At 35.6% G+C, this 12,082-nt stretch overlaps 1 protein-coding gene across 1 annotated transcript in view; it reads left to right on the plus strand.

Moving 5' to 3' along the window:
* Window positions 1–12,082, plus strand: part of Hectd2 (HECT domain E3 ubiquitin protein ligase 2) — a 69,572-nt gene that overhangs the window by 13,086 nt on the left and 44,404 nt on the right. The window contains exon 2 of the mRNA XM_070021183.1: window positions 4,460–4,586. Coding sequence (XP_069877284.1) covers window positions 4,460–4,586 — 127 coding nt within the window. The remainder of the gene's footprint in view (window positions 1–4,459; window positions 4,587–12,082) is intronic.

Genomic DNA, 12,082 nt, shown 5'->3' on the forward strand with positions numbered 1-12,082 from the left:
GAGCAGTATGAGGGACCAATATGAAAATAACTAAAATTTCCATATAATAACAAACAAATTGTAAGAACAAATTGGTGGTAGAAATGGGGGTACCACAAAACATTTTCCAGAGAAGCTTGATAGTGTGTGCTGCTGCTCAAGTTAGCACCAAGCTTCAGTGTTTAAAAACTCTGAAGTATAGTGTTGGTCAGAAACGGCTTTGTTTACACATCATTCAAGGATCCAAGTTGATAAATGATACCTCAACTCTTAGTCATTGTGTTATAGTACTAGAGGGAACAAATAGAAGGAAACAAAGTTTCTCACTGGTCTTAAATCATTGATATTGCTAGTCCAGAAGTGAGGGACATCATTTCTCTTTTTTGGCCTATTAAGAGTTCTTTCGATGTCTCTGTAAGAGGGTATGGAATATGGGATGAATATATCAATATTCAATGAACATAAATGCTCCTGTTAAACCATATATGAAGGCTGGGGAGGTGGCTCAGTGGTAGCGCGCTTGCCTTGCATGCCTGAGGCCCTGGGTTCGATTCCTCAGCACCACATAAGCAAAAAAAAAAAAAAAAAAACCATATATGAGCTGATTTTGAAAAGATAAATAAAGTCAGTCTGGTGATTGAAGAAAGAAGATATTAAAAAGAAGCTCTACTGTGAAAGTTAGTTACCTGTAGGGTAAAAAAGTAAATGATTAAAAAGTCATATACCATAATCAAACAGGATTCATTCCAGGGATGCAAAACTGGTTCAATATACACAAATCAATATAATTCATCACATTAACAAGAGCAAGGACAACAACTACATGATTATTTCAACAGATGCAAAAAAAGCATTTGAAAAGATCCAACACCCCTTTATGATGAAAGCTCTGGAAAAACTAGGAATCCATGGAACATTCCTCAATATAATAAAGGCTGTGTATAACAGACGTGCAGCCAGCATTACACTTAATGGCGAAAAGTTAAAGCCATTTCCTCTAAAGTCAGGAACAAGACAACAATGTCTACTCTCGCCACTTCTCATCAATTTAGTATTAGAATGCCTAGCTAGAGCAGTAAGACAAGATGCAAACATAAAGGGGATCCAAACAGGAAAAGATGAAGTAAAACCCTCTTTGCAGATGATATGATCTTGTATTTAAAGAACCCCATAGACTTCACTCCCAAGTTACTTGAGCTGATCCGAAACTTTGGCAAAGTAGCAGGGTATAAAATGAACCCTCAAATATCAGTGGCTTTTCTGTATGCCAATAACAAGAAGATCACGACTGAAATCAGAAAAGCAAGTACTTTTGCAAAGCCCTATAAAAAATAAAATACTTAGGAGTCAACTAAAGAAGTGAAGGACCTCTATGATGAAAACTTTTAAAACCTGAAAAAGGAGAACTAAGGAAGTGGAAAAACCTCCCATGCTCCTGGATTGGGAGGATTAACGTGAAAATGGCAATACTGCCAAAGGCTATATGCAAATTCAGTGTGATACCTATCAGTATATCAATATCCCAACCTCATTCTTTAATGAAATAGAAGAAGCAACCCAAAAATTCATGTGGAACAATAAAAGACCCCGAATAGCAAAAACAATCCTTAGCAGAAAGAACAGTGCAATCTCAAACTCTACTACATAGTAATCAAAACAGCTTTGTACTGGAACAAGAACAGACCTGAGGACCAATGGAATAGAACTGAAGACCCAGAAATGAACCCACAGACCTATAGCCACCTAATCTTTGATAAGGAAGCTAAAAAATAGAATGGAAGAAAGACAGCTTCTTCAGTAAATGGTGCTGGCAAAATTGGTTAAACAACTATTGAAAACTAAAGCTAGATCCTTATCTATCACCTTGCACCAGAATCAATTCCAATTGGCTCAAAGACCTTGAAGTAAAAGCAGACACCCTGAAAACATTATAAGAAGGAATAGGAGAAACTCTAGGGCCCCTTGGCACAGGCTGAAATTTTCTTAATAAAGACCCAGAAACAACAAATCAAAGAAAGGTTGGACAAATGGGATTGCATGAAACTGCAGAGTGCATGGCAAAGGACATATCTAGCAAAATCAATAGAAAGCCTACAGATTGGGAGAAGATCTTCACTAACCATACAATGGACAAGGTCTCATATCTAAAATATACTTAGAACTCAAAAAATTAACTCCTCCAACAAATCCTCAAAGAACTGCCTGATTAATAAGTGGGATAAAGACTTAAGAGAGACTTCTCTGAAGAGGAAATAAGAATGGCCAATAGACACATGAAGAAATGCTCAACTTCTTTGGCCATAAAAGAAATGCAAATCAAAACAACATTGAGATTCTACTTCACTCCAGTTAGAATGGTTATAATCAAGAAATCTAATAACAGATGCTAGATATGGCCAAAAGGGAATCCTACTGAATTGCTGGTGGGAGTGTAAACTTGTTCAACCACTTTGGAAAGCAAGCAATCCCACTTTTGGGCATTACCCAAATGATCACAAACAAGACCATACTAAAGCTACCAGCACAACTATGTTTATTGCAGCATTATTTACCATAGCTAAGATATGGAATCAACTCAGATGCCCCTGAGTAGATGAATGGATCAAAAAAATGTGATATATATATATATATAAATATGTATGTGTGTGTGTGTATATATATATATATATATACATATATATGTATATATATATATATATATATATATACATACACACACACACACACACACATACGCGCACAATGCAATTCTAGGCCTCCATCAGAAAGACTGACACTGCCCCATTTGTTAGAAAATGGAAAGACTTGGGAAAAATTATATTAAGTGAAGTAAGCCAGGCCCAAAGAAACATAGGTCCTATGGTTTCCCTTATTTGCAATAACTAGTATATGTCTAGGATAAGCAGAAAAGGTGAAAAGCTGTGTACGTATGACCATATAAGATGATGCTAAGCGAAATAAACCCCAAGATAGGAACACAAGAGGTTTCATCTTTGTTGCCATTGTTTTAATGTATTTATGATGTACTATGTGATTTTTTTTTGTTTCTTTTGTATGTTCTTCCCCCATGGTATAACCCCTGTTTTCACTGTATTTGATTCTTGTATATACATCTTGTATATACATTTTTCTAATTTGGGGAGGGGAAGGAAAATAACAAAATGCTGAAACAAGAATACAGGTTGAGCCAGGAGCCTGTGGCTCACACCTGTAATCCTAGCTACTCAGGAGGCTGAGATCTGAGGATCACAATTCAAAGCCAGTCTGTGCCCGAAAGTCCGTGAAACTTATCTCCAATAAACCACCAGAAAACCAGAAGTGGCACTGTAGCTCAAGTGGTAGAGCGCTAGCCTTGAGCTGAAGAGCTGAGGGACAGCGCTCAGGCCCAGAGTTCAAGCCCCACGACCGACAAAAAAAAAAAAAAAAAAAAAGAATACAGGTTGACCCATTGTAACGATGAGATGTACAAGACACTATGTTGGAAGGAACTTTATCACTTCAGGTTGGGGGAGGGAAGAGTTGGAGAGGAGGAGAAGGAAGGGATGGTAGGGGAAAAACAAAGGATGGGGTAACAGTGCTCAATAGGAAATGTACTCATTACCTAACTCATGTAATTGTAACCCCTCTGGTACAGTATCTTTACAATAAAATATATATTAAAAAATAAAAATCTAAAAAAAATAGTAAATGTTTAGTTATTCTAACAGACTGGAAGCTAGAACATTAGCATATGAAGATCTAAAAGCCAGGAATAAGCCCTGAGGCAGTGGAATTTTTCACTGTCTACATTATTTGGTTTATATGAAATACAGATTAAATATGTATTATGAATTTCATGGAGTTACTTGGTGGAAAACTGTTAATGGATAGTTTATAGTTTAGATTGCTCTATGATCCAAGAATCTAAATACATGCAAAAATGACTAGAAAAAATAAACTCTGAAAAGATTTTTATTTCTTTTTTTTAAATCTGAACTTTTAAAGTTGTATAAAAACAACAGAGTTGTGCAGCAGAAGCATGCTGGGCCCATAAACTTGTATTAAAATGACAAGAAAGACTTCACTGAAATCAAACAGTGAAATATCACATTCATGTAAATTATTAAAAACAATATTTTAGGAGGTTACAAAAATAGTATATCTAAATACATAGTTAATGGCAGGTAACATTAGTGGAGTATGTACTGTATACAAGAAGCAATGCTAATTATTTTGTATGTATTGTTTTGTTAAACCCCATGCTGCCTCTAAGGGTGATTATTCTCTTTACAAACTAGTAGTTTGTAAGAAGTCAGCTTTGATGTATCTTAGAATACTTAAGATAATTTGGTTCTAGCAAAGGTAAATCAGTTGTAAATCATCAGTTTTATCTGTCACTTATTAAATGTCCTCTTATAAATGTTTTTGATTTATGCAATAAAATAATTTAACTACAGAAAGTAGGAGTTATACTGCAATTTTAACTTTTTTTTTTTTTTAGTGTTTGGACAGAGGCGCCAAAGGCCAAATACCCACTTTCAGCAGTTTTGTTTCAACTGTTAGCCAGAAGAAAGAAGCTGAAAATAGAAGTTCACCTACACATCTTGTTTTCCCTAACATCAAGAATGGTAATAGTCTCTCTCTCTCTCTTTCTCTCTCTCATTCTCTCTATGTATATATACATATATATATATATATACATATATATACACACACACATATACATAGAAATATCTTGGCTAAGAATGGAGTATTCAGCTATTTAAAAGTTAGATTTCAGTTATTCATATTTGTTCTGAGTGAAAACAGCAACAAGAAATAAACTAGGTAAATATGTACATAAAGAAGCAAAATCATTATTTTAGATCATTGTTACCTAAAGTAATAAATAAAAACTCATGAATAATAAGTTTGCTTAGAGAACCAACTACAATAAGACTTTTATATGTCTTTTTATTGTACAGTTAAGCAGCCTTTTCATCACTGTGACAAATACTTGAAATAACTTAAGACCAAGTTAATTTGGCTCAGGGTTTCAGAAGTTTCAATCCATGTACAGTAGGCTCTTTGATTCTGGGTTGTTAGCGAGGCAGAACATTATAGTGTGGAGGCTGTGGTAGAAAAGAACTTTCCACCTCATGGTAACCAGGAAGCAGAGCAAGAGGTTGGAAGAGGCTAGCGATAAGAAGCTGAGATTGGGAGGATTGTAGTCCCAACTAGTCCTAGCAAAAATGTTCTCTAGACCCTATCTCAACAGAAAAATCTGAGCCAGGGTAGTTTTTGTCTGTTATTCCAGCTCTGTGGAAAGCACCAATAGTGATTCTCAATACAGAATATCCTGGGCTAAAAGTGAAACCATATCTCAAAAACAACCAGAGAAAAATGTCTGAATATGTGGCTCAAATGGTAGTCTGCCTAGCAGTTCAAGTCCTGACTTTACACCCCAGTACCTCTATTAAAAAAAAGAAAGAAAGAAAAAGAAACTAATGAGATATTGCTATTAGAGAAGTCAAATAGATGGAGTCAAATACTGTATGTAAATGGCATTAAATTATTTTAAAAGTATAATTAGGCCAATAGGATAACCTCCTTTTATTTTATTTTTATTTATTTATTTATTTTGGTTGGTTGTGGGGCCTGAACTCTGGGCCTGGGTGCTGTCCCTCAGCTCTTCAGCTCAAGGCTTGCGCTCTACCACTTGAGCCACAGCACCACTTCTGGCTTTTTCTGCTTATGTGTTGCTGAGGAGTAGAACCCAGAGCCTCATGCATGCAAGGCAAGCACTCTACCTTCCCAGCCCAAGGATAGCCTCTTTTTTAAACTGGAAACATACTAGAAGAACATGTAGAATTTTTTTTTTCAAATGTGCAATTACTCACCAACCTAGTAATTCATCTTTTAGGAATTTGGTCTGAGGAAATAATGTGACATACATTTGCAAATATAAAGAATGAGGATTATTTATGAAAGTATTTGAGCCATCCTAAGTGAATTTATTACTTAAATTATGTTAATCTGTATTGTAAATGTTATGCTTCTAATGAAAAAGAATGTGATAAGTATATAAAGTGATTAGGAGAGCACTTACAATGCAATTATAAAAAATTTAAAAGCAAGCTATATAGTTAATAGCTAAAATAGGACTCTGATTTTTTTTTATGCCAGTTCTGGAGCTTGACCTCAGGGACTGGGCTGTCTCAGAGCTTTTTTGCTCAAGGCTAACACTCTACCACTTGGCCACAGCTCCACTTATGGTTTTTTGATGGTCACTTGAAGCTGGCTTAATAATCCTTAGATCTCAGCTCCCTGAATTGCTAGGATTACAGGATTGAGTTACCAGCATCCAAGAGATCTCTTATACTTTGAGCAAAGAAAGGTGCCTACAACTCTGTTATCAGGGAGGCTTGAGTGTAAATTAAAGTATAAATCAATCTAATTAAAGTATAAATCTATAATTTATCTATAAATCTATAATTAAAGTATAAATCTATCTTGCTTTATCACATGGAATATAAATTACTTGTGTATTTTAAGTGTCCCACACCATATAAGAAGACAAAGCTATCCTGTAAAGATCTTTTTGTAAGAAGCTTCATAAATACCCTGGGTTTTTAACTTGGGGTCCTGTAAGCCTGAAATCAAGGTATTGGTTCAGTTGGGCTCTGAGCAAGAAACATTTCTAAACTTCTTCAGGTTGTGAGCAGAATATTTGTTAAGACTTATATCCTATCACCTTGCCCAACTGTCAGTCTGGGATTACTCTTAGTTCCTGGAGACCACACCTTACAATATCAAAGCTTACGCTTACAATGCAGTGTTGAATCCCCTTTATGATTCCTCTCTCTTAACTTTGTCCTCTAGAACACTGAAGACATTGCTTCTAAAGGACTTGTGTGATTAGATTCTTACCTACCTGGATAGTTTCCCTGTTTTAAGGTCATATTTACAGGTTCCAGGGTTTAGAACCTAATTGTATCTTTTTTTGGGAGGTGGGGAGAGCACTCAGTCCAACTCACAATAGAAGGTTAAGAACCCTAAGAAAACTGAAATGCAAAACAAAAAAACTGAAGTGCATGCAAGAAAGAATGATAGTTGTTTGAAAGTGGTAGATAACACAAACTTCCTTGTTTGGATTTTTTGTTCACATTCCTTAGCCTTTGATTCCATTCTGTGACTCCTCTCTACTCCTTTCTACACAGATATCTTGATCTCTGAATTTAGGTTGTAAACTCATATACCCACAAGTCTAGTTGTATTGACTCTGAATATGGTTTACTTATTTGAATTTCCACCACTTCTCTGCTTCTCTCTTTTGGTGAATGAGACTTTAGATTAAGTCTTCCATACTTAAGCATATTTGTAATTCTTGGATCGTTTGAGAAGCTTTTCTTACTTGCCAAAAATATTATTTCCTCAGAAATGTATCATTCTTGGCCATTATTATAACTTTCTTCTTTTGCTGGTAGCAGAACCTATGCCGGTATTTTCTAACAGCTTGTCTGCCTTGTCTTCAAGTGATATTAGAGAGGCTGCAAAAACCTAGCGTGGGTTTACCTAACAGCTGAGGGATGCCTTTCCTCCCTGTACATCACATGACCAGATATGCCTGTCAAGTTGGCTGTCCTTTTAAAGATCTGAGAAATGTAGGAGTTTTACCTACTATAACAGCTGCTAGAGATGATACATCTTCAGAGAAACAATCTAAAAGATAAGTAATGTAGGAGTTGGGGGGGACGTGTGGGGTGTAACACTGCATTTTCTCTTACTCTTTTATATTATTCTTTCTAAACTTACCATGCCTCTTTTCAGACTTATTTAAAACATTTTTTAAATAGCAGGGAACATATTTTAAAACATCAAAGAAATTCTTTCTCAAATCTTTTAAATATTTTTACATTCTTGGTAATTCAGAAAAGAATGGATATGAACTCTCACCTTTACCTTTACCTTGAGGGCAGTATTTCATTTGCAGCTCAGCCCATTTCATGAGTATTCTAAGTAGAAGCCTGATGTGAAGTCTATAATGAAGTCTACAATTTTTCAGACTCTGAAAAAAATTTGCCGCACTAAATTTTTATAAACTCTCAAGAAATGCAATCTTTGCTAAGGGAATTAGTGATTAGGTCTGGGTGGGTGGGGCCTGTAATCTATTTACAGGTAAAATAACAGACCTTCAACAGTTTCTAATACTCAGGTACAAACATCAAACAAGCTGTTCTAAGAAATGAATCATAGGACTTACTGCCTAAGGCCTCAAACAACCCTATCTCTAGTTTTCCTTGGAAAATGAACAGATTTTGAGCAAAATTTGGAAGATCTTTTCCTAGGTCACAGTGAATGAATACTTTTGGATTCGTCTTTTCCAAAGAGGTATCTCAATGAAGTACTTAAAGTATTTTGCTACATTTATTCATTTTCTTATCTATCCCTTTACTAATCTACATGATCCCCAAGATTTTATTTCAGAGAAGGAACAGGTTACCTTTTTACATTAAGTCTAAGGGTTTTGTTTTGTTTTGGGATGGGGGGGTTGTAGTTTTAATGTGTATGCTTGTGGTCCTTTAATGTGTATGCTGGAACTTAAATTCAGGGCCTAGGTGCTGTCCCTGAGCTTTTGTAAGCCAAGGCTAATGATCTACCACCACTTGAGGCAGTGTTCCACTTTCAGCTTTTTGGAGGTTAATTGGAAATAAGAGTCTCACGGACTTGCCTGCCTGAGCTGATCACAGTCCTCAGATCTCAGTTTCCTGAGTGAGTAGCTAGGATTTATAGGGATGAGCCACCAGTACCTGGAAAATCTAAGTTTTTGAGTAACATTTATATGTTTCAACAATCAAAACTATAAAAATATAATTGGTTCAGATGTCTGTCATACTCCCCCCCGCTGTCCCTTGAATTCTTTCCTGTTTCTGTATGCAACAACACATTTGCATTTCCTTCCTTAAAAAAAAGTAACCACATGCATTATTATCCAGCACCTTGGTTTTTTTCAGTTAGTATATTCAAGATATCTTTCTATATTAGAATACACAAAGTTTCCCTATCCTTTAGCACAACCATATTCCATATACCATTCTATTAATACATTAGAATTTATTCATACTTCTGTTTAAGTTGTGTCAGTTCTTTTGTTATTATAAGCAACATCACAATGAAGAATTCCATTTATGACATTGTGGTCACCTATAGTATATCTATAAACTATTCCTGGCAGTGTGTCAGATCTTACAGTAAATGCTTTGGAGGGGGGGAGGAAAGGGGGAAGTACCAGTACTGAGGCTAGAACACTGGGCCTCGCTCATACATAGCTTTTTCTGCTCATGGCTAGTACTCTACCACTTGAGTCATACCTCTACTTCTAGCTTTTTTCTGGCTAACTCAACATAAGAGTCTCAAGTATTTGTCTACTTGGACTGGCTTTGAATCTTAATTCTCAGATCTCAGCCTCCTGAGTAGCTAAGATTATAAGCATGAGCCACCAGTGCCTGGCATTTCCAGATTTACAGTGTCCTCCAGTTTGGAATCCATCAGTCTCTAGGAAGCAGCATCTATGGTACATGTAGCCTGTACTCTAAAAACTTACTGAAGGGAAAAGTTGAGAGGCATTTTTTTCTGGACTTCTGTCATATCCATCAGAAGACTATAAGACATTCTCTGAAGATAACCCATTGTAAGGCATCTACTTCATTAAAGATAAACTTTTATAGTCATTATTTTTTAGTATTCTTATAACTAAATCCATAAAAGAACATTTTACTTGTTCTTTTTATTGCAGTTTTGCAAACACACACACAACACACACACACACACACACACTCACACTCACACACACACACTTCACTGAACTTAGTAAAAAGTCCATCTCCAAGAACCAGTGAATGTATTGCTTTTCTTGGCATTTATGGCTAAAGTCCTGTGAGTCAGAGGATTGTTTTCCCAATTTCTTCCTTTTTCTCTCCCACCTTCAGTTTTATTTTTTGCTAAATGTTCAGAAAAGTCATCTTATAGACACTGATGTAAACAGCACCTGTTATGACTAATCCACTCTGGTCTTCCCCTGTTTCAGCTTCATGCTACTAGTGAAGCAGTCAGAAACAGTCCAAAGAACTAAACTGATAAGAAGAGCACTTCACATTGTTAATTTATGACCTGCCTGGTACTCACACATTGTCAGCTATGATACAAAATAACCATGTCTTTAAGTCAGCTATCTCTAACTGGCAGTATGACTAGAAATAGTTACTTAGCCCTTGTAAGCTTTTATTTACTCATTTTTTACAATGAGACAGTTGGGGGTGTTTATCTTCTATATCTAACATTTATGATTTAAAGGGTAATTTCCCTTTTCTTGTTGGTTTTTGCTTGGTCTTTATTGAATATTTTTTAATTGAGACATTTTATAGTTTACTAGTTCCTACTTTTTGTAGTTTCCAAATAGGTTTCCACTTTACTACTTGCTTGCATTAATGATATTTGTCCACTAGTGGAAACAGTAGGGTTTCATAACTTTTCAGGCTGTTAGAATTTTGATTCTGTAACTTACAAACTGTACCATCCTAAAAAAAAGTTAGTCTCTCAGTAGTTATTTTTTCCATCTGTAAAATTAATTAATGAAAAGCTATTCTATAATGCTAGATGTATGAAAAGGCATTTGAAAGATATTCAATTCCTTGCTTTATGAAGTAAACTATACATACATGCATATATACATTCATACATATCTATGTATAGAGAGAGAGAATCCTAAATATATAAAGAGGAGGCAGCACACACTAAATTTGGGGAGAAGAGATTATAATGTGCTAGTTTACCATTACTCATACCATGAACAACTAATTGCATACATTTTTAACAAGTCAAAATATGTCACACATTTTGAACGGAATCAACATTTCCATAATAATGACTAAATTAAAGCACTCAAATTTATTTTAAAAACACTACTAGCACTTCAAAAGACAGCATAATCTCATGCCAATTACATTGCCCCATCCTTTTTTCCATGGGTAATTACTGTTGCTTTTTTCTGGATTCACTCTATGTGAGTATGTGATTCACTCACATAGAATAAATCCTGGGAAACAAAGGACAACTACTGGAACATCTGACAAAGTTCTCGTATGAATGTGATATTGTATTAGATGTCTAGGAGAAATATGGTTTCCAACTGTTCATAAAGTACTGTAGGTTAGAGCTGTGAGGTAAATTGAGTGTCCTTAGTTGATTCATTCAGCTAGTAGAGAAAAAATGATGAATAGAGAGGGACCTCATCAGTGCACTGGCAATCCAAGAGAAGAATACGAGTTTGAGCTAGGCCCACCTATTCATTCTATCTTCGTTTAAAGAATAGGACTATAAAGGCAATTACGAGTTTGATGATGACCAGCATCAAATGCTATTAATGCTCAGATGACCTCTGTTCTGTGCAAAGTGAAACTCTCAGGCCACTGTGATTGTTGGTCCATTGTATAAGATATCTATGTCTGCATTCCTGTTTTTACCTGTTATCTCTCTGGAAGCTTAGATAACCATTTCTTAATCTTTCAAGGTTTTGAAATTGCACAAGTGATGTGCCTAGTAACCTGGGTCTGTTTTTTAATTCCTTATGCTACATATTTAATAGGCTTTTTGCATCCAGCAGATCTGTCCTCAAACTGCAGGAAATTTTTAAAAAAATATTTTGTTGATATATTTCTTTTCTTCCTACTTTCCTAGCCTCTTGTTCTAGGTCTTCCTATAATTCAGAATGCCAAACCTTCTGGACACTTCTGTACTTTTTTCACTATTTTCCTTTTCTTTTTGTGCTAATAATTTCAGGAAATTCCTCAAAACCCTTTTGTCCCCTTCTTTCCTCCCTTCCTCCCTCTTTTCTTCCTTCTTTCCTCCTTTGTCTCCTCACCAACATCACAAGAATGATAGGCAAGCACCATAACCTTGAACTAATACCCCAGCCCCTTATTTTGAGACAGTGTCACTGAGTTGACTAGGCTGACCTCAAACACACTGTATAACCCAGACTGGCCTCAAACTTGAGATTCTTCGGGCCTATCTACCCAAGTATCTGGAACCACAAGACAATAAATAAATATTTTAAAAATAAAAGTATACTATTGAATATTTTTAT

This window comes from Dipodomys merriami, unplaced genomic scaffold (assembly GCF_024711535.1).
Source record: "Dipodomys merriami isolate MVZ:Mamm:240054 unplaced genomic scaffold, mDipMer1.0.p SCAF_14, whole genome shotgun sequence".
Lineage (NCBI taxonomy): Eukaryota > Metazoa > Chordata > Mammalia > Rodentia > Heteromyidae > Dipodomys > Dipodomys merriami.